The 24,189-nt window shown below is 43.5% G+C and overlaps 1 protein-coding gene across 6 annotated transcripts in view; it reads right to left on the bottom strand.

Annotated features, from left to right (window-relative positions):
* Window positions 1-293: 293 nt before the first annotated feature.
* DENND2B (DENN domain containing 2B) overlaps window positions 294-24,189 on the bottom strand; it is a 1,727,973-nt gene continuing 1,704,077 nt past the window's right edge. For all 6 annotated transcript variants that reach the window (XM_069623705.1, XM_069623704.1, XM_069623706.1 and 3 more), the window contains 2 exons: window positions 17,769-17,855; window positions 294-1,183 (listed from right to left, as the gene is read on the bottom strand). In XM_069623705.1, the coding sequence (XP_069479806.1) occupies window positions 1,149-1,183; window positions 17,769-17,855 (122 nt within the window). In that variant the 3' untranslated portion in view covers window positions 294-1,148. The remainder of the gene's footprint in view (window positions 1,184-17,768; window positions 17,856-24,189) is intronic.

Below are 24,189 nucleotides of genomic sequence, written 5' to 3'. Positions count from 1 at the left end.
TCTTATGGGCTCCTGTGTGAACCAATCAACTGGCTGAGAATCGCTGACCTAAACAGCAGTTGCTGGGGAGGAGAGAGTGCATTGGAAGTCTGGAGCAGGGTCGTCATTAATTCTACACGTGTGAACATATAATTTCTCTGTGTCCCCCTTGATTATTGAAGTGGGGAAAATGCACACATTTTTATTGTAAGATTTGGCATTGTTTTGGAATAAAGAATACTTAAGGGAAGATCTAATAAACAAAGAAAGTTCTTGGTAGCTCGCCAATGCACAAAAAAAATAGTGAATAAGAATATATTTACAAAGTTTAATAGACATACATACATTGTCAAAGGTTGTACCTTATTGTTGCAGTCAGGAAATCTTCTTCATTTTTAGCAGACATAGTGCAGAATGTATACAACTAGTTTACTGACCATTGTTGGGAGGGAAGGGAGGTTTCGGGGAAGGGGGGTGGTGTGAATAGACACTTGAACCTCTCTGATTATGAACCAAGTACCTTGGTACAAACTATCTTGATTTGTTCTTTCAATTCGACGGAAAACTAAAATATAACTTCTGTAACATATAACACAACAAATCCTCTCGCTCACCAACATCAATTATATCACGAGTAAAGTCATTCTTGGCCACAGTACTGGGAATTCATACACAGGTAGCATTCATTAAAAGCATCCTTTGTTTTCAGTGGTTCTGCTGAGAAAGTCAGCAGTGCATCATCAGCGATTCTTTTCCAACAAGCATAACATCAATTCCTATCAAACAAACACCTGTCACTCCTAGGTATATACACATATTTACCACAGTTTATCTTGTTCAGTATAAAAATTACAAGTTCTGAAAGCTTTCAACATAGTATTTACAAATATATATATATATATATATATCTCCAAACAGTAAATGAGCTGTTGTGTGCATTCGTTTCGTTGGCACGTTGTCAAGCAGCACATGCAGTCACTTGATTCTTCACTCAGCTTATGGTGTATTGTTTTTGTCCTCTTTGTCTGGTTTATGACCTTCTTCAGCACCGGACAGGTTTGTGGAGGTTCTGTTCATGATGTCATAAATAGTCTTTTGTCTCTCTCACACACACACACGTGTATATATATATGTATATACATATACATGTACACGTCAGTAGAAAGTAGTTAACTCTTCTTATGAAGAAACTTCATTTTATTTCCTGCAGCAAAAGGAAAGGGCAACAGTTAATTCTTAGTTCTATTTTGGTAATTTCCAAGACATAGCAATCAGACATGGGAAGGTCAAAATAACAGGAGATAGAAGGACTTATAACTTAAAAATGATGCAGAGATATGATATTCTGAACAGAGACGAGAGGTTTACGTTTTGCAAGAGGTCGGACTCTACACATACGAGGACGTGGATAGAAACAGCGTGACATTCCTGCAGGCTGCCACTAAGGGCCATAACTTGGCTTTGTGATCACGGGTCTCAAATGTAAACGTGGGTCTGTCATGTGCTACGGGGCTTGCTGCCTTGGTATCATGTTGAGCTCTCGCTATGTTGCACTTAGTTGGCTTGGAGGCAATCAGTCAATATATGGGTAAATGTTAAGCAGATTCGTTTATGTAATTATATAAAGCACAAACCAGTACCCAACGCATTGGCGCATTCTACGAAGAAATACACAGTTATAAATACATCAATAATGGTTCGTATACGTAAATTGCTGATACATTCATGTAAAGTCAATCAGGTTAAGGAATGGAGAAAATAAGAGAAATAGGGCCTCATCGCGAGTTGGCCGGTAACGCCGGCGCTAATAGCGCTGGTGTTCTTAGCCTTACCGCCAAACCCACCGGTGCTATTAGTGCCGGATCACGGGTTTGGCGGAACGGGAAATCCCCATTCGCCATTGAGCCCATTTGGGAATTCCCCATTCCCCATTGGGCTCAATGGGGAAATTTCACACTTTTACCACCGGCGGATTTCCCGCCGGCGGTAAACGCGCCAAAAATCGGCAAAATCTCAGCGGATTTCCCACCAGCTCAGAGCTGGAGGGAAATCAGTCGAAGCCGTGTTTTGGCAGACCCGTAAATCCGGCAGTAACAGTGCTACCGCCGGATTTAAGGGCTACTGCCAAACCCGTGATGAGGCCCATAGGCATCAGATAAAAGAGGTGGATGCAGGTGTGCAGAAGATTAGTAGACAGAAGGCGGTATTGTGTTTGGTAGCCTTGAGGCCATACGCATATAGGAGTGGGAGTCAAGAAGAGCGAGAATTGTCAGGGCGAAGCCATTGCTGCATGAGGCAGGGGATTTCGTGAGTGGGGAGAGATTCGGCTACGGAATGTTAGCATTTAAGCCATCACCAAGTGGAATCTAAGGGGTTGGGGTATAGAGTGGACATGAGTTGGTGCGAGAGCACCCTTCTCCCTTTTTACCCACTGAATCATCTGCATGCCGCTGATTGGCCCACCTGGTGCTTTTCTGCACCTATCGTGAGCCGGCAGGCGATTCTGAGCCGGCCCACAATCATGAAGGCTCAGCATCGCAAAAGCTCCTCTACTGCCTGTCCCGAGCCTGTCCCGAGTCTACAGAGGCCAGGGAACGGAACTCTCCTCTCCGGTACTAGACAGTACGACAGTTACGGGCATGCTGCACTTCATGCCAGTATTCAGTAAGTTACAATGGGGCTACCCCTTACTGCCACATTCGGTCCTCCTTTTGGTCACACATCATGAGACTTGTTTACACACCTCAGATTATGATCTCTGCCTACCTGCCTAGTTGAGTGCTACAGTACGGTATTACCTTTTAACACAGACCCATTGTGTATTGTTCTTAATTTGCAATTTCCACCTGGTTGACAATTTATGCCATAACCATTGCTTGCGCTGACTATCACCTAGGCAACATTATACTCAGTATTAATCAGTAGTAATCCTAGTGTAAATTATGCTGTACTGCACTGTGCCATATTAGTCAAAGTCCACGAATTAACCTGCAGCTTCATCACGCACGCTCACTCCTTCAACTGAATTGACTCACAGGAGTTCATCTACCTATGGCAGATTAACGCACATGTTCCATTGTGAACTCCAGCTGTTTAGCATCACTACTATGCCCCCTAGAACTAGTGTTTCACACCACCTGCATTAAAATCGAAATTAAGTGTTGCCACTTCTAAGCCTAGTATGTCAAATTTCCTGCTATGCATTATATATTAGAGTTGCACCAAACGTTAGCATACTGCTCATTCTAGGCACAAGTGTTTCTGATTACCTGTACTAAAATTGAATTTAGGTGTTGCCACTTCTAAGCTTAGTATGTCAGATCTCCTGATATGCATTACATACTAGACCTGTACCAAATGTTAGCATACTGCTCATTCTAGGCACGAGTGTTTCTGACTACCTGTACTAAAATTGAATTTAGGTGTTGCCACTTCTAAGCTTAGTATGTCAGATCTCCTGATATGCATTACATACTAGACCTGTACCAAATGCTAGCATACTGCTCATTCTAGGCACGAGTGTTTCTGACTACCTGTACTAAAATTGAATTTAGGTGTTGCCACTTCTAAGCTTAGTATGTCACATCTCCTGCTATGCATTATATACTAGACCTGTACCAAATGTTAGCATACTGCTCATTCTAGGCACAAGTGTTTCTGACTACCTGTACTAAAATTGAATTTATGTGTTGCCACTTCTAAGCTTAGTATGTCACATCTCCTGCTATGCATTATATACTAGACCTGTACCAAATGCTAGCTTCCGCACAGTGCATACAAGAACTGCACCAGACAATAGCTTATAGCCCACTCTAGCTACCAGCGTTTTCGGCCTCTGTACTAAATTTGAATTTAGTTACCAGCAAAACAGTCCCTAAAGGTATAGTACTGTAACTTACCTTAACAGTTAGACTGGAATGACACCTTAGGTGTTAATACATAGCCTTCTTCTGGCATTGACATAAAATGTCCCCTGCCTATGCCTTTAAAGTTGCTCAGACCCTACTACTTACCTCTGCTATCCTCACTACTATGGCCATTACTACCAAAACACGCCCCCCAAAGGATAGAAACATGAGACTTAGGTCCAGACTGCCCAGTATCTATGAACCTATAAGCAACCACCCTAATAATGCCAACAGACGTACTATCACCCAACCAAAGAACTCTCTTCCAACAGCAATGCAGTCTACCTATACTAGTGATCTAACCCCTACTAAGACTCACACTTCTCAAAATATCCGCACACCTAATTCTTGTATAATAGCCAAACCTACCAGCTCCTTAACGCCAGTAGGATCCCTCATTAACGCTAGATCTGTAGTAGCCTACGCTACTGAAATTGCAGATATCCTAAACAATGATAACCTTGACCTACTAGCCATAACGGAGACCTGGCTACACAAGGCTGCAGGACCAACTCTAATGTTAGCAGTGCCTGACAATTACCAAATCCTTAGAGCTGACAGACCTAATGCCAGAGGTGGTAGCCTTGCCATCATTTTCAAATCTACCCACTCTATTAGACTTGCTGCGTCAGCTCCCTATTCATCTTGTGAAGTACTCTCAGTCAAACTGCCCCTCTCCAATAATTGCACACTCTCAATCCACCTGATATACAGACCCCCTGGGCCCTTAGGCACATTTGAAGATGACCTAACTATCATTATAGCCAACAATACTAAAGACCACTATCAAACTCTACTGTTGGGAGACTTTAAACTCGGCTTCAATGATTCTGACAACAAACATGTAGAATCAGTCGCAGCTTTGTTGAAGGACCACGGCCTTAATCAGAAAGTCCTTTCCCCTACCCATACTAAAGGAAGAACCCTTGACTGGGGGGATCATTACGACCCCGGCGTTAAGGGGTTAACGGCGCCGTAAAAGGCTGCGGTGCCGTTAACCCCTTAACGCCTTACTACGAGGTCCCTTTGCGGCTCCCGACCTTAACGGCTGGTCTGGACCAGCCGTTAAAGTAGGGACCCGCAAAGGGACCTTGATGGCAATTACGGTACCGCAATTTGCGGTGCCATAATTGCCGCCTTCCCCATTCCCATTGAGCCCTATGGGGCAAAAATGGGAATGGGGAAGGGCCATGGAGAAAGGGGGAATTACCGCCCGCCAACCTTGGAATGGGGTGGTAATTCCCCCTTTCTCCATGGCGGACTCTGGCATGGTTTAGCGCCGGAGTCCTAATGAGGGCCTGGGTATCTGAACTGAATTGCAATATTAACATCGCCGACATTGTACCACAAATATGGACAGATCATTATCTAATAACCTTCTCCGCCACTTTAGATCTTATCAGTCCTAAGACTAACAATATGGTACCCCCCCTCATGACCAGAAGCAAGAAGGATATCACAGCTGAAAAACGTATCCCTATTCTCCTCCCTGCTATCTCTGGTTCAGAAAGTAATAACCCAGACACATTGGTAAATACCTTAAATGATGATGCTATGACCAATGCACTGAACGTAATTGCTCCTGCCAAATTGTGCAAAGCTAAACAGGAAATCCATTTAAATACCTGGTTTACCCCTCATCTGAAATTTCTAAGACTACAAAAAAGAAAACTCCAATCTACTTGGCGCCACTCCCCCACTGAAAAGAACAAAAACAACCTAACTTAATTTGCCAAACTTTACAAAAAAGAAACAACCATATCCAAGAAAAACTCCTTCAATGACAGAATTGCAAAAGCTAACTCTAACACTAAAGAGTTATTCTCTATCCTTGGCAAATTGGAATCCCCAATTCAACCGATAGACAATGCCCATAAAAATAAAGAATGGTGTACTAACATACAAAATGCCCTATCTAACAAAATATCCTATCTCCAATGCAAAATTGCAAAGAAAAAAGACACATTGGGCCGCATTACACGGTAGGCGGCAACCATGGCGATGCCGCCGGTATTTTTCCATGTCCTCCTTGGTGGATGGCGGAATTACCGCCCCACTCCAAGGTGAGCGGGGGTGGTAATTCCCCATTCACCAAGGCCCTTCCCCATTCCCATTTTTGCCCCCATAGGGCATAATGGGAATGGGGAAGGCGCTAATTACGGTACCGCAAATTGCGGTACCGTAATTAGCACCGAGGTCCCTTTGCGGCACCCTACTTTAACGGCTGGTAAAACCAGCCGTTAAGGTCGGGTCCCGCAAAGGGAACTCATAGTAAGGCGGTAAGGGTTTACCGGTACCGGTGGCCTTACCAGTACCGGTAAACCCTTACCGCCTACCGTGTAATGAGGCCCATTATCTTTGTCTGATCAACAAGTATCTCAACCTCCGGAGACTAGAACAACTACACCCTTTAGATTCAAAACTATCTCTATCATTGACACAGAGAAAATAATACTTTCCCTTAAACCATCAAATTGTAAGGGCGACATTTGCCCAGCACAAAACATAACGGATGCAGCCAGGGACCTGGCTCCCTTTATCTCTAAACTCATAAACTCTTCCTTCAAATCTAATACAGTACCGGCCAACCTCAAAGAATCCTGGGTTCTCCCTTTACTAAAAAAACAAACCTTGGACCCCACTATCCCCACCAACTATAGACCAATCACGACTGTGCCATTTTTACTTAAAATTTTAGATAAAGCTGCATACATACAAATTCAGGACTACTTGGAAGTAAATCACCTACTCGGTTCACGGCAATCTGGCTTCCGCCCCCTCCATGGCACGGAAACAGCTCTGCTCGACTTTAAGACACAAAATGAGGAACTAAAGGATAATGGGAAAACAGCTCTGCTTCTCTTACTAGACTTGTCAGCAGCCTTCGACTTGGTGGACCATGCAGTATTATGCAATCACCTCAAATCTGCCATCAACTTCACCAGAGATGCCATAGCCTGGGTCCAATCATTCTTAGCCAACCGCACTATGCGAGTCTTCTGCTGACCCCATCAAAATAACCTGCAGTGTCCCACAGGGATCCTGTGTCTCCCCTACCATGTACAATATCTTCACCAAGCCTTTGTTTGACAAGTTGGACAGGCTGTGTGTCACCTACACGAATTATGCAGATGACACCCAGATCCTCATACCCCTTTCAGGTGACTTTGAGGCAGACTTAGCCTTGGTGAACAAGATTTACACCCTCATTCAGGCATGGATGGCATCTCATGTCCTCTGCCTGAATGACGATAAAACAGAGTTACTAATTTTAGGCCCTGAAGTAAATATCCAAAAACTAAGCCCTAACTACGCATCATTCAACATTGATAACAATCCTATCAAGGTGATGTCAGTGGTTAAAACTCTTGGATTCTACTTGGATACCTCCCTCACACTTAAAAAGCAAGTCAATTACCTTGCCTCCTCCACAACATACACCTGTAAACATATCCGAGCAGCTAGACCGTACCTCTCTACGGCCAGCTGCATCACACTAGCCAATGCTTTGATTATGTCAAGACTAGATTACTGTAATGCCCTGTACTCAGGAGCCAATAAATATATTACAGATAAAATTCAAAGACTACAGAACAATGCCTTGAGAGCAGTATTGGACATCCCCTATAGAGAGCATATGACTAAATTCAACTGGCTGAAGAGAACAGATATAATCCTCCTCAAAATAGCCTCCCTTACATCCAAATGCCTGAATAACCTAGCCCCCCCTACCTCATGGACAAAATTTCTAGAAGAATAGCCACCCGCCCTACTAGATCTGCCAACACATTCATGCTAGAGACACCTAGGTTAAAACGATCGACTGCAGGAGGAACTAGCTTTCCTGTCAAAGCTGTGCAATGCTGGAATAAGTTACCACTTGACCTTAGATGTGAACAACCCTACCCTAAATTCAGACACAAGGTACTCAAATGGCTACACGCTAACGACACATAACCAGATCCACACCTCTCCCACTACTTCCGGCTTCCCACTCAATCAGCATCAGAGATCTAAATACGCACTCTAGGTAACCCTGCATGCATGAGCACCCAAAGGTTGTACATGCTGCAGAATTACTTAATTTTATGATGTAAATTTTATAAATATGTTTTGTATATATGTTTTCTACAGTTAAACATGTTAGTGTCCCTTGACACACTAGCTATGCTTTGTACTTCTGTATGCCTCCATATCTGTTGTATATACCTGTGCTAAGCACTGTAAGCAAGCTTAGGACGTCTTGTTGCACATTGTATTGCTGCGCCCGGCTACCCAAGGGTTTGGTGCGCCTTACCAAATAAATAAACAAACAAACAAACAAACAAGGCAAAAGCAACAGAGGGAGAGGGTGGCTTGTATTCCAAGATCATATTTAATCGCTGCCTTGAGGATACAGAACAGGTGCCACAATGTCTTTTGTGGATACTGAAACATGTTCAGGTATGTAGATTCAGGAATCGGGCACACAGGTGCAAACTGGTGACTAGTCCAACAAAAAAACATTGCCACACTAATGGCTGAACTGGAGGGCGAGGCACCAAAGACGTTTAAAGAAGTCAAAGAGATAAGGATACTTATCAATTAAGCAAGTGGTACTGAAGTGTCTCTGAATTAAACCAATGAGCTTTATATACTGTTTCAGGGCCAATGTTCTTTGGGTGAGCACATCTATAAGGCAAGTTAGGCACGGAAATACTAACAGCTGCAGCAGGATTAGCCGCTCTATTTGCTTAAGCTGTACCTTGCAAAGCCTGAACAGCACCTACATATGCTTGTGTTTTTATTCTACGAAGAAGTCCAGAAATACAGTTAAGTGCGCTCAGTAGATAAAGGGAACGGTACAAAACTAATAGCATTGGTGAAGAGAGCTGCCAGTGTTTTAAAGTTACAGAAATGATGCTGGCTTAGCCCCTTTATTAAACCACACATTGGTGTGTTGGAACGAAGCATCATGTCTCTTGTCTTCCATTGTTTGAGAGGGTGTTAATAACACAGTAATGTATTTTTCCAGTCGTTCATCATTTAGTAGATTACAAAAAGAGTTGTACATGTCGGCCACCAGAAATCCTTAAATCCTTCAACATTATGGGCCCATTTAGATGAGAAGAGCGCATCCACCTGGAATTCACCAAACCATTTTATTGGACACAAAGCTTTGGACCAATGACTTGAACATAGTGCCAAGAGGCTGCGAACATGACAGACATCCTGCTACACAAACCCACTTTATATTACATTAATTCCTGCAGTTAATTGCCATTTTCACCCAGGGAAGGGCACTCAGCCAATCAGGTGGCTGGAAGAGCGGGCGACAATACATTGTATTCCATCCCACTCTTTTACTCTTTTTAGCCAGACGAGGCACTTCCCCAGGTGGTGCCATCTTGATTGTGGGTGGGGGCAACAACGAGCTTTACCTTCCCCACTCCCCCCCCAAACAAAACATACCCCTTCTGCCAGCCCTTCCTTCCGTCCTCACTTACCTGCCAAACCAGGTAAGCCTTACCTGGCGCTCCTCCCACCCGCAGCCGCCATAGGGATGGAAAAGGAAGGTAGTCCCTTTGCCCATAGCGGTGGCCATCTCCCCCCAACCCAATTGATGTTGTGCAATACATGCAGCCAATCCCCCGAGGAAAAATAAAAACATTTGCGCCCCGGATCAACTCCGGAATGTGAATGGTGGCAGACATGGCCGCTAACAACAGCGCAACCCCTGTCTAGGCTAGGACTGGCAGGCCTTTTATCGTGTGGATGGGATGGCTGAGCTGTGTATTCTTCAAATATGTAGTCACAGGAAGAAAGAAGTGTCTTTGAAAGGAGAGTTGACAGGTAAGCAGCAATAAGAAGGAGAAAGGCACCCTCAGGGCCATCAGCACCAAAACTGAGTGAGACGCTAATGAGGACACTGCTTGAGGGAATAGTCATACAGGTCAACCCAGGCAGGGCCCACACACCACACCCAATGCTGTACTGTAGCAGGTTGAAGGTTTCATAAAAGTGCACCAGGATGTGAAATTCGCCAAACAAAAATACAAGAAAAGTTTGTCATTTTCAAGGGGGATTCTGATACCAAGAAGGATTCAGAGAACAATAGAGAGGAACCACAAAGAGTAGGGAGAAACACCACAGGAGCACTGCAGAGCAAGGAGAAACATCCACCACCCCAGGCAAGGAAGGGGAGCCCATAGATGGGGGACACATCAGGATCGAAAGGGCTCAAAGGACATGGCATTGAGATTACTAAATCAAAGAGACAATGATGGATGTATTTGTTGGATGTTTGGAAATGAAGTCCAGTACCCAGCCTAAGCGTAAAAGAGATTAAGATAGACGTTGAATCATTGGCTGCATGCTGGGGCATGAAATCTAACAATGCCCACTCTAAACTAAGAAAAACAGAGAAAAATAATAATTTGTTGCATGATGAGAAGTGAAGACCAATGTCTAAGAAAAACTGAAAGATGCCCCAACCTAAGTTACATGTTGGGAATGTTGGCCTAATAGCTCAACCAGTTCTAGGAAAGATACATTTAAGTTGAATAATTTGTTGCTGTGTTCCCCGACCTTGACGTCACTGCTTCTTGGTGTCAGAGGCGGGGGCAGAGGAGGGGGAGCGGAAAAACCAGCACAACATCCTATGCTGCTTCCTCCTGTTGTTGCTGGGCGACCTGTCAGGCCTCTGTGTACCATGGTCCCAGAACCCTTTGAAGGCGCAGGGCTTGAACTCGGTCCTTACCTGGGACCTAGGAAAGGATTTCTGACCTGGTTTTGTCAGGATGGCCAAGGACCTGGCAGTTTGAGTGGAGGTTTTTCTTTGCCAACTTGTCATCGGTTGATGAATGAAAAAGGTCTACACCCTCGAAGGGCAGATCCAGGATCTGCTCCTGCACGTCAGATGAAAACATAGTGGCATGCATATACGCCATCCTTCTCATCTCGTACACCAAGACACAGCCCTCTGCTGGCTGTCCAAGACACAGCCCCCTGCTGGCTGTGTCGATGTAGGAGACTGAAGGCTGCATGAGGTCCTGCGCAATGGCCGGGCATCTGCCAGCACAGCCTCGAAGGATGCTTGCTTGTCCGAAGGGAGGTCGGGCGTAAATTCCCTGAGCTCCCACCACAGCATCTGGTTAGCCGCAGCCAAGAGGGTGTCTGCGTTGGCTTGCGCAGATGCAGTCCTGAGATGTAATAACAGCGCTTTCCCAAGGATTTCAAGGATTTTGTCCTCCTTGGAGAGGCAATTGCAGGTGGCTCCCATGGAGTAAGACAATGGTTTAGAATACAAGGAGGCCGCAGCCACCACAGAGGAATGCGGCTGCGGGTGGGAGGCGAGAAAGATTGGCTCCTCGTCCGTCAGCCTAAACCAGCTGTCCAACTTCTTATTCATCTGGGGTGTGGGCCCTGGGCTTCTCCCAGAACTTACATGCCACCTGCAGAACATCCTTCATGAGAGGTATGCCAGACCGGATTGTGATGCGCTTCCACAAGATCTCTGCCAGGCCCTGAAGGTGGCCATGAAAGGCCTTAATGGATGCCGAGGGTTCATCGTCCTGGGCATCATCGTACTCATCATCATTGCCCCCACTTACCCTGCCTTTTCACAGACTGAGGGGAATCCGGCCCTGGGACACAGGTGCCAGCGGGGACCCCCCTAGGTCCGAAGCTGCAGACAAGTTCAACGGCTGATGAGGATGAGGCATTGGTGGTACAGGTGGAGGTGGAGGGGTCAGAACAACCAGTAGAGCCAGGACTGTGGAAGTTACTGGCACTGGAACCAGCATAGCTGGAGGAACGGGGGGAAGTGCCCAGAGGAGGGGGCTGGGGCGGCGCCACCTGCGGGATGACCTCATTCACAATATCCTTCATGAGCCCCTCCATCTGAGGGGACAGCATAAGAAAGAAGAAGCGTTCGAAGAATTGGTCCTCGCAAGCCACTGGGTGCCTAGCGGCCCAGTACTCCCAGGCGCTGGGCCTCCGTTCCTGGTCAAAGCACTGAGGCACCTGTAGTCGTAAGGCGGTGGTGGGTAGATGTATCCCTGAGGAGACCAGAAGCCTGCACCGTAGAATCCACTGCCGCTTCTAGAGGGAAGAGGGCTGGGATCATCTTGCAAAGCCCATTTGATGGGCGAAAGCACTGATGGGCTCTGAGCTTAATCCAAGATGGCCTCCAGCCTGGAAGGCTCGGCCACGTGCCTCTCTGCCATTTTAAAGCCTTGCGCCACACCCTGGATGGGACGGCGCAGAGGGCCTGAGCCAAGAAAGGCCTCAGACACGGGAGGATAGAGCTCGGGTCTTATACCCGAAGCAGAGGCATCAAGCTCAGTGATCACTCTGGTAGGTGCCGAGCCCTCAGCTGGACAGCCAGTAGCAGTGTTGGATCGTGCACAGAAAAAAGACAGAGTTCCTATCATCAATAGAAACTCCCGTCCCCTGCACACCATTTGGTATTGGAAATAAACGTTCCAAACAATATTTTAACAACTTAAGTAATTCAAACAATGTGTGTTTCAATATAAGCAATTACGTTTTGGCAATTATTTCAAAACATTCAAGGAAACGTTCAATTAAGAATAATTTAATCTTGCAATTATAATTGAAAATCAAAATGAGAGTTCTATTCACTCAAATAAATCAATTTGTAATGATCATGAGCTCTACGCGTTTCGAGAGGGAGCCTCTCTTCTTCAGGAGCAATCAACAATATTTAAAACAGAGCACTTAACAGAAATTCTTTAGTCGAAAATTTTGCAGTTCATCAATTCAAGGGAATGCCTTTTCTTCAAACTTTGTGCAAACACAATAGAATTTTTCAGCTTAATTGTCTTGTGTATCTTCAACACAATCATTCAATTGTGGGATTATGGAAACATCATCTTGTGGCACAATTCTCTGAGATTCTGTGAATAATATTGATATTTAATATTAGTAATGTGTGGATTAAATAAGGTTCTGATAATGATCAGATAAATTATTTAAATACCTGTGTCGTGTTACAGCATATACCAACAGGTCTTAGGTGTCCAAATGCCAGACTGTTCAAATGATATTGCTCTATGGAGTAAAGTATATTCACTTGTTAGATGTATGTGTTTCAGTTGTTCTAATTAACAAATAAGATGTATTTACACAATGTGTATATTGGAACTATTTAATGCACTCACCTACTCCGTAGAGTGCTGTGTTTGGTACAGCCCACGTTCTACTGGTGTCAACGTTAATTGTAATGTCGTGCGGTGCAAATTCCAGAGTTAGTTACCCTCAAGTGTTCGATTTTCTAAAGAAAAGACGATATCTGTCAGAATTCAGTGCTTTCTAGCTGCTATGTGCTGAATTAATTGTGCAGCATTAGCGAGTCTTACCTCAATCGCTCCATGTGCTAATCGTCAATATTTCTTTCCCGATTCTGGTGAACTTAAGACGATTCACTTGCGCGTAGTTTCTTAAGTAGTCATGTGATATAAATCATATGACCACCCTGAATTCTGGGCATCGTAGTGAATTCCAGTATAATGGTCATAATAGTGAATGACCTGTGTGTGTATGTCATAGATGTATGAAACTCGCCTAAACTTCTAAGTGTATGCGCCAAATATGCTTATTGCAATTCTAATCGACTCGAGTCTGTGCATTGATACATATGATGTTGATTGCATGTTTGCACAAAATGTATAACTAATACACTTTTGTTTCTGTGTAGTTTCACCAGGTATACTTCTTTGTAAATATGAAATTTGAAACATATTATCAATGCGTGTTATGGTAATAGGTCATGTGATGTTAATCACCTGACCATACAGGATTCTGGGAATCGTAGTGTCTCCATATCGGAGGCTGTCTAATTGTATTACAATCTTCTTTCCATTATCCCACAATCAAGGCAACATATATCATATATCATGGTGAAATCCAAAATTTGAGAGCCAAGGATTAAACGTATTGTTTCCAATGAAGAAGGCTATAAAGAAGGAGAAATAGATCACCTCACACGGTACAAAGAGAGAGATTTTCCACAACCGATACTGACAGAAGCCAAAGAAAGATGTCCACTGAAGAAACGGTCTGAACTTTTAGTTCAACAGAACAAACAAGATAAGGATAATCCTCCATTGATCTATCTGTCACAGTACTCTACAAGCAGCGCGCAGATCAAAAGGTGTCTACAGAAGAATTGGAAAATCACTAGACTAGACCCATAATTCAGTACTCTATTCCCGAAACCACCGCTAATGGCATACAATAGTGGAAGGAACCTACGGGATTCACTAGTCAAAGCGGAGAGAGCGACCACAACACAACAACGGTTATTACTAAAATCAAAGAAAGGGACATTTCCCTGTTTGAACTGCAGTCAATGCAATAATGTCCAAAAAGGTTCCACAATAAGACATCCTTATACAGGCCAAAAAATTAATTTACAACATTACGCAACCTTTGAAAACAAATGTGTGATATATGGACTAATTTGCCCTTGTGGCAAGTATTATGTGGGCCAAACACTGAGACGTGTGAAAGATCGTATATCTGAACACAAGTCGAACATTAGAACAGGTAACATAAAATCACCAGTCACAAGACACTTTCGAGATCACCATCACACAATCTCACAACTGAAGTTTGTGATCCTTGAGACCATTACACGACCAGCGAGAGGTGGTAATTTACAACAAATTCTGTCTCACAGAGAGATGTTTTGGGTACACAAATTGGATGCCCTAGAACCTAGAGGCATGAACAAAGAGTATTCCTTGAATATATTTTTGTAAACAACTGATAACATGAAAATAATAACATGTTCAGACCAATAAAATGGAAACCAACAGAATATGCTAGTCAGATTTGCTAAAAAGTTGTTAAAAATTGTTTAAACATCAGAATTTTGGATCTCACCATGATATATGATATATGTTGCCTTGATTGTGGGATAATGGAAAGAAGATCTGAATACAATTAGACAGCCTCCGATATAGAGACACTACGATTCCCAGAATCCTGTATGGTCAGGTGATTAACATCACATGACCTATTACCATAACACGCATTGATAATATGTTTCAAATTTCATATTTATAAAGAAGTATACCTGGTGAAACTACACAGAAACAAAAGCGTATTAGTTATACATTTTGTGCAAACATGCGATCAACATCATATGTATCAATGTACAGACTCAAGTCGATTAGAATTGCAATAAGCATATTTGGCGAATACACTCAGAAGTTTAGGCGAGTTTCATACATCGATGACATACACACACAGGTCGTTCACTAATATGAACATTTTACTGGAATTCACTACTATGCCCAGAATTCCGGGTGGTCATGTGATTTACATCACATGACTACTTAAGAAACTACGCGCAAGTGAATCGTCTTTCGTTCACCAGAATCGGGAAAGAAATATTGACGATTAGCACACGGAGAGATTGAGGTAAGACTCGCTAATGCCTCAGAATTAATTCAGCACATAGCAGCTAGAAACCACTGAATTTTCACAGATATCGTCTTTTCTTTAGAAAATCGAACACTTGAGGGTAACTAACTCTGGAATTTGGACCGCACGACATTACAATTAACGTTGACACCAGTAGAACTTGGGCTGTACCAAACACAGCACTCTACGGAGTAGGTGAGTGCATTAAATAGTTCCAATATACACGTTGTGTAAATACATCTTATTTGTTCATTACAACAACTGAAACACATACATCTAACAAGTGGATATACTTTACTCCATAGGGCAATTTCATTTGAACAGTCTGGCATTTGGACACCTAAGACCTGTTGGTGTATGCTGTAACACGACACAGGTATTTAAATAATTTATCTGATCATTATCAGAACCTTATTTAATCCACACATTACTAATATTAAATATCAATATTATTCACAGAATCTCAGAGAATTGTTCCAAAAGATGACCTTTCCATAATCCTACAATTGAATGATCGTGTTGAAGATACACAAGACAATTAAGCTGAAAAATTCTATTGTGTTTGCACAAAGTTTGAAGAAAAGGCATTCCCTTGAATTGATGAACTGTAAAACTTTTGTCTAAAGAATTTCTGTTAAATGCTCTGTTTTAAATATTGTTGATTGCTCCTGAAGAAGAGAGGCTCCCTCTCGAAACGCGTAGAGCTCATGATCATTACAAATTGATTTTTTTGAGTGAATAGAACCCTCATTTTGATTTTCAATTATAATTACAAGGTTAAATTATTCTTAATTGAACGTTTCCTTGAATGTTTTGAAATAATTGCCAAAAAGTAATTGCTTATATTGAAACACACATCGTTTGAATTACTTAAGTTGTTAAAATATTGTTTGGAACGTTTATTTCCAATACCAAATGGTGTGCAGGGGATGGGAGTTTCTATTGATAATAGGAACTCTGTCTTTTTTCCATGTTATACATGACTTTTGATGCCAGACTAAGAAGCTGTGTGAGCTAGCATAGCTCTAAAGTCCGTAAACTCAACTAAATTGATTCTTGCTTAACAAACATAGGGTGTGCAGTTTCTCTTCTATATGTTCTTGGATCGTGCAGAGGACAGAATCTTGAAGGAGGCACTCGACAATCCCTTACCCCCTGGGGTAGAAAAAGAGGATGAACTTAATCGCCCTTCAGAAGGCAGCCTGGAAGGGCTCCTGAGCCCCTAGGCTTGGGAGCCAGTAGCCAGGACAACCTCAGGTCTGTCCCCAGAGTGCCCGGAACACACCCCAGCCCCTTAGCTTGGGAGTAGGTAGCCTTGGCGACCTCGGACCTGCCAGAACCTGAATTAGAGGAACCCCTATCTGTGGGAACCCCGGGGACAGAGTCACTGTGCTGTGGAGCTGTGCTGAACAGAGGGCCTACATTGTCTTGACAAGAGGACCTGGAGACTAAGTCCTTAAGGTGGGGAGGAGATATGTGGAAGATCTCCCTCCACTGAGACAATTGATTCTTCAATGCCCTGTGATCGAGAGCTCTGCAAGCCAAACATGAGTCCCAGCGGTGACCAGGCCCCAAACACTCAAGACAGAGTGCATGGAGTTCCGAGTCCGGGAACAGGCAGTCGCATGAGGCACATCTGTGAATCGTCCTGCAGCCAACATGTGCCGGGGGAGGCAAGGCACCAAAGTGGAGTTAAGTGAGATTGAAAAAACAAAACAGGGAGCAAGCGGAAAGCTAAAAAGTTAATGCGCTGGCTGCTAGGTCCAACACTGTCTGTGCAGAAAAAAGGACTGAGGTGAGGTGCCAGAGGATGGGGCTTCGGCGGGGCTTTCCCACGCCCGAGGCCACGCTGCTGCGTGCTTTTAAATTTAAAGGTGAAGCTCCATTTTTCACTTCCGAAGGTTCTGGTACCATCCCCATGTTGGGGGACATCCACAAGGATAGAGTAAAGGGGACAGGACGTGAGTACAAACTATTACGATTAACTCATCATCATCCTCTTAACTATATTTTTTTGTAATGGACCTGTGTCCAAATTGAACAATGGGATTTGGTGTGCGCTACAGGCTCAGAAAGGCTACACCAGGCTTCATCTGGCTGTTGCGGTCAACAGTATTTATACTCATCAGAATACACAATTCCTGTTTGTGGTGGCCACCACGAAGCACGTACGGCTGCTGTGACAAAATAGGTGAAGACTGGTGGAGTGTATTCCTTAGAAGACACAGTAAATATGTATGGGTCATGACTTTTCTCCAAAGCTCAGCTGTTGCTGATGTGAGTTAATTTGAGCATGAGAACGTTATAGTTATTTTAACATCCTTAGTCTTGAGTGACTTGAGAATGCATTAGTGTAATAAAGTGTGGGCTGGGATTGTAGTGCGATCATTGCTTACATGCATCAGACGTATTTCATTTGGCAATTTCTTCCACATGAAATCAACTTACCAAGACCACGCAGGAATTTGTTCACTCCACTTTGTTCAGTGTCTGGTAGCTCCTCTAAATACTGTTCCACCCTTTGTTCAAAAAGACCTTGGAAAACGGAGCAAACAAAACATCTTAAGTCATGAAATTGGAGAGCTCTCAAAAACCTGCTATATTTTCTAGGACTCTAGTTACACAGACTGTAACAACCATTATTTAGCAGGTGAGATTCCTCCTCACACATACTTTGATGTTGCCAAAGCAAGCGGGATTGCTTTTGTATCCAAGTAAGAGGGATAATTATGCAATTCAAAAACTTACAGGCACCCAAAGACTCTTTGAACTCTGACTCTCCTTAAATGATCATGCCTTGTTCTTTCGAGAGAGGGGCGCCTGCTACCTTTTTTGTATTTTTGAAAGGAACTTGGGGTTGGTCACCCTAGGTTACCTGGGGGCAACCAGACGTGGACTCCCTGCTCACTGTGCTTAGAGAGGCTCAGCTTCACCTCACTGATGAGGCCCAACAAGGCTGAAACATGTGTATGGGGTTGCTGATGGTACTCTTGTTCAGAGAGGAATTGCCATAGCATTTCGGTGCTGGACTGCCCTTGTGGGCGGGACAAAGACTGATATGCAAATGGATATTTCCCATCTGTGAAGGTACAGTGAGCAAAAAGCAATGGCTGCGAACTCTCAATGTGGTTAATAACCACTGAACAGGTTATCATGCCTTGTTCTTTTGAGAGAGGGGCGCCTGCTACCTTTTTTGTCTCCTTAAATGACTATACATTCACCTTACTGCTATTGTTTTTCAAACTATAAATGCAAATAACTATATTTAACAAAACAAATATCTCTCAAATGCATAATATTAAACCTGCATACTCGAAAAAGGAAGACTATTACCCCAAAGAACGTAAATGAATGCACATTGCACAGGCTGATTTTCTTTTTATATTTAACTTGTCAATGAAAAAGGATCATACCGTCCCCCAATTGTCTCTACTTATCACTGCATGGGTGTGATTAGGCATGTGTAGAGTTAATAACAAAGGCACTAAACCTTCATTTCTTTTGTCTGTCTGAAATAGGTGAACAAAGAGATGGCAGACGGACTGACTGCATTGGAACCTGGTTAGATGAGGCATATAGATGTGAATTGTTAATGGTGCTAATATCACGAAAGATCATGTCGCCCAAGTAAACATATCTTATATCCAATACTCATTTTTATTTGAATTAGTGCTTTTGTGCATCTTTTCATTTTTAAAATATCAAGTATTCGTCAGTGCCATCTCTCATAATATAGCTTTAATTGGCAATTCTAACTCGGTCTATCTCGCAAACATACAGCAGACAGAGAAAGAGAGAGAGCAAGAGAGAGAAAGAGAGCGAGAGAGAGCGAGAGAGCGAGAGAGAGAGAGAGAGAGAGAGAGAGAGAGAGAGAGAGAGAGAGAGAGACCAAGTTAAATAGGTCAAATTCAGTTACATTGTCTGGTTTGTAGTGCACTGATTTGTGGCCAAATGCATGCTTTCAGACAGGAGGCATCCCTCCGAGGAATAAGCAAAAAGTAATGTCCAGTGTTGGCAGTTGGAAACCCAGCACAGTTGCGCAAGGTAGAAAAAATGGAAGGGAGTATAATCTCCCAATTAATGACTAGGAGACTTGTTTTTTTTAAGTGTAACAGGTGTATTTACTTGTGTAGCCGGTATGTGTTTCGACCCTCAGGGGTTATTTTCAAGGCTAGGCATTGACATTCAATACATTCAAATGTTCAGTGAGTCACCCGATAGTGTATTGTGCCCAATTGTAATTAAAAAATGTTTACATGTTGCAATACAAGTTAAGTGAGTGGTAAGTCAAAACCATACATATAAGACAATACCCTGATAAAGGTTTTATCCTGGTTACATTCCAAAGTGGGGTATATGGGTGTGTTAGAGGACAGGACTATAGACTCTAGCGTAAACTGCACATCAAGGAATGTTGCATCAGGGACATTACTGAATGTATCATCGTTGGCTGTGGTCATGGCAGTTTGCAGTAATTTTTGAGCCTATATAAAAATCTGACCTCTATGTCAGCAGTTTCCAATATTAGCATTGTTCTGAATTAACTATGCTCTCTAAATGTGGAAAGTCCTTTTTATTTGAGTTTGGGCTGGCTGCTGACATTTTTCTGAGCTTTTGTAAAAGTTTGATTAATGTGTTTTCCTGTTTTTAATTTTACGGTCAGTGTTTAACCAATGCTCCCTTGTATTATTATTACTTTTTGTGAGTGTGTCTTGTATAAGTGCTTGTATGCCTGAGGGCCATGTCCCAGCACTATAGAAATGAAAAAAGAAAATAAATAAATAAAACAACCAAGGTTAAATAATTGTTAAAACATATATGATAATCATGACGATATTAGAACGACAAGTTTGTGTCATGATGGATGCGTCATGCAGATAGAGGGGGAGGGAAGAAGGAGAGGGAGAAGGTGGTTAGTATATGAAATTATCACCCCCTTGTTTTCTCTCACAGTGAGCAAGCAACATATTTATAAGTAAGTTTGAAGACATCACCCACAACATATGTTTTCCCCAGTTTGTATTGTTCCCACACGAACAATTGTTAGTTTTGGTCATTGTTGCTTTCCCTTTCTTACAATAAATGTAGTATGTGAAAGTGAAAGTGAAAATGAAAGAATCTGAATCAAGCTAGTGATGTTAACGTTTAAATGTGTTTTGAATCTTAGCAACAGGTTTAGCGCTTTAAGCAGAAGTCCTACCTTCACCACCAGTCTATTGGCTGTCCAGGTGGCAACATATGCACCCAGAAAGGGGGCCCACAGGCCTCTAATGCAGAAATGGACTGAATATGTATGCTGACGTGGAGCCTTAGAAGCTCTGAGGCTATCGCACCTGGCCAATGAGACAATCAACTATGTTGTCAACAGAGGGAAGGTCCTATATGCATGGCCATCTTTCCTCCCAAGACATCAGCAACATCTGAGGGATGGACAGAGAAGGAGGGGAAAGGAAACAAGATGGCCACAAGGAAGAGTATGATGAAGATTCCCAGTAAGCAATCTAGCCAGATCCCTCCTCCATGTCGTGGTCATATACACATAGGCGATATGCAAAGCTTACATACATTGGTGAATAAGAGGAGGATTTGGGAGAGGAAGTGGCCCCATATAATCATTTCATTAAGGAGGGGGGGGGATTAATTGAAAATGCATTTCTAATGGGTTGTTGACAAAGTTGCCTATCCCTGAGGTAAACTGAACTTCGTTGCTTATTGTACGGTGCATGCAAAGTGGACGAGGGAGCAGCGGGTTATTTGAAGAGGATGTGATCAGTTAAGAGCCACATAGTGCCCAAGACACGTCACCCAGTTAGTCAACATGATGTAAACATGTCCTTTTCCATGCAGGAAATCTATGGATACAGTTGCAAACACTTCCTTTGGAACATATCAAGTGGAAGTGAACAGTATCCATGCCAGAACACCGATTCCTCACTAACGACACTTAATATGAATAACCTATCATTTAAATCCACGGCTGAGGGCCTCGGGTTCACACAGTCAACACGTTAGTTTTGCATAAGGAAGGGAATCTACAACTTTGAAAAATGGGCTGGCTTTGGTATGGATTTTAAAATGGCCAGACAGCAGACTGTCCTGTGGATGTGCCGCAGGAGGCACTATGTCAACCATTCTGATGGGGGGGATGGGCAGAACAGACAGAAATCTGATAAAAGTGAAAGGCAATCCCCACCTGGGGCTCAATACAGTTATGTTGTGTAGTGATCAAAATGGGATTTTATTTCACTTATGTCTGCTTGAGCCCAGGCAATAATAAGTGAAACCCAATCCCTACATGGTCCCTGTTGTGGCTGCATAGGACACTTTAAGCCCCGCCCGCTCGCAAGAGATAATAACATATGACTCGCAGGACACCCTCTGCCAGTCTAACCCCATGCATGTGTGGTGCTACTGTCATGGACTGTTGTGTACCATAAAGGCCGAACAGGTGAAAAGGTGACTCAAGAACACAATGCATTCTCTCCACCGTCCTCCTCCCAAATCAACAAAGGGTCTGCGTCTGTCTTTGAAACAGCCTCATTCCTCTCTTTAGCTGAGGGGACCTCACTTACGCTTCTGTCTATGAAGATCACTGCTACCAAGGGATTCTCCCTTCCGCAGGTAAGGGTTGACAAGCTGTGTGGTCAGTGAGTGATATGCCAGGCTGCGAAACATTCTGCGAAACTCAGAAAACACAGCTTACAACATGGCAACTTTAAAATGCAGTCACACTCAAGTGCTAAAAAAAGGAGATGCATGCCTCCCAACATTTGGAAACTGAAATGAGGGTCGACATTATAAGCTTGTCACTGAAGATGTGTTGGGGCTATCCTCACAACTTAAAAAAAACGGTCCAAATTGTGCATTTGAGAGCACTTGTGTATATTGCCTAAAAAGCTAAGTTAAATGAAAGCCCATTGAACTATTCGTTGCTTTTGGATTCCCCACATCAGCCTGAAGAATGAATCTTGTACATAAGCAAACATATTTTGTGTCCTTTCAAAACTTTTAGTGCCAAGTAGAAAAAAATGAATATAAAGTAGAAGAAACGTGGATGACAATCAAGGAACAGTGGCCTTGTAAAACATGGTGTCTGAAGCAGAAGAATGTCCCTAATGAATGTTGGGCTAGCAGATATAGAATAACTGACTGGGCATCTACCTGTGAGTCAACAATGGCACTAAGATCATTGAGGAGCCTTTATGATTAGCACTGTGAAATGTGTTGTAAAGGCCATTGCCTTCTCCAGAGGAAGCTTTGGTGGGGCATCGGTAAAGAGCTTTGCAAAGCTGTTAAACTGATTTCAAGAAAACGGTGTGATCTGTAACACCAGTTTCAATGTGCCAAAGCCCTTCATATCACCAACAATTACGCCATCTGCTAAAGGTTATGCCTGTAGACTTGCACAGATATGGTTTTGCTTACCTTTAAAAGCTGTAATTATGAATCTCCAAAGGGGATGGGCACAGAAACCAACCCACACCCTCAATCTACGCGATATAAATCGCTAGGCTGTGTTGGCCTGTCGGCTTATTGCAAAAAAATTATAAGTTACTTACTTTAGTGAATAACGTACTCCTAGTCCATAGTCCCCTTTCCTCCATACTCTATGGGCATCCCTCGCTAGGGATGGGAGACGGAACCTTTTTCAGCAGAAAAATCATCTTTCCCTTTAAATTTAGATGTGCTGGGGGGCGCGGCCCTGGGAGCAGGCGCTCCCCTGACTCCACCCACCAGCACCACTCCTCAGTCCCCTTTGATGCGTTGACAATATTAACATTGCCTAATGCCACCAGTTTTATTAGGGGGAGAGGATGGTGGGACATATGGAGGAAAGGGGATTATGGACTAGGAGTATGTCAGTCACTACGATAATTTATAATTACTCCTACGTCCCGTTCCCTTTCCTCCATACTGTATAGTTGAGTACAACTGAATGTAGCCCCAGGGTGGAGAGGTGCTCCCTTGAGAAAAACAAGTTCCTTAACACTGCCTGACCAAATGCCACGTCAGATCTGGATCCGGCATCCAAGCAGTAGTGCTTGCAGAAGGCCCAGGGCGTAGCCAATGTAGCCGCCTTGCTGATAACCTGCCACAGGACGTGCCTCTGGAAAGCAACCACCGTGGCCTTGGCTCTTAAAAGCGTGGGCGTGCATATTTGCCAGAAGGGGTTTGTGCTGCCCCTTGTATGCCTCCTTGATGGCTGCGACAATCCACCTTGCCATGGAAGCCTTGGAGGCTTGATAGCCAGGCTTTGATCCATCAAAGATGACAAAGAGAGCGTCTGACTTGCAGAAACTCCTGGTCCTGTCCAGGTAGTATCTCAATGCACGCCTGACGTCCAGACAGTGTAATAACCTCTGAGCATTGTTAGTACTATCTCCTCATTTAGGTGAAAAGAGGAGACAACCTTAGGTAAGAATGCAGGGTGAGTTCTAAGCAGAACCTTGTCCTTGTGAAAAGTAGTATATGGCTCTGAAGCCACCGGCACCTGGCTTTCACTGATCCGGCGTGCCGAGGTAAGGCCCACCAGGAGGGCTGTCTTAATGGTGAGAAACCGGATATACGCGGCCACCATAGGTTCAAATAGTTTATGCGCAGTGGCGCCCAAGACCACATTTAGGTCCCACACAGGGTGTGGTTTCTTGATAGGCGGATAAAGCCTAGTCACGCCAGCCAAGTGTCTTTTAACCACCGGATTAGAGAATGAGAATACCTCTTTCTCCGAGTTTCTGTAGGCTCCGATGGCCGCTAGATAGATGCGGCATGTTTCTACCTGCACCTCCGAGTGTGCGAGGTGAGAAGAAAAGGATAGCACTTCGTCCAAAGTGCAGGCCAGAGGATCGACCTCCTTTGATTTTTCCCAGTC

Source organism: Ambystoma mexicanum, chromosome 11 (assembly GCF_040938575.1).
Source record: "Ambystoma mexicanum isolate Mex_15411 chromosome 11, UKY_AmexF1_1, whole genome shotgun sequence".
Taxonomy (NCBI): domain Eukaryota; kingdom Metazoa; phylum Chordata; class Amphibia; order Caudata; family Ambystomatidae; genus Ambystoma; species Ambystoma mexicanum.
This window is presented reverse-complemented; position numbering and strand designations above follow the sequence as displayed.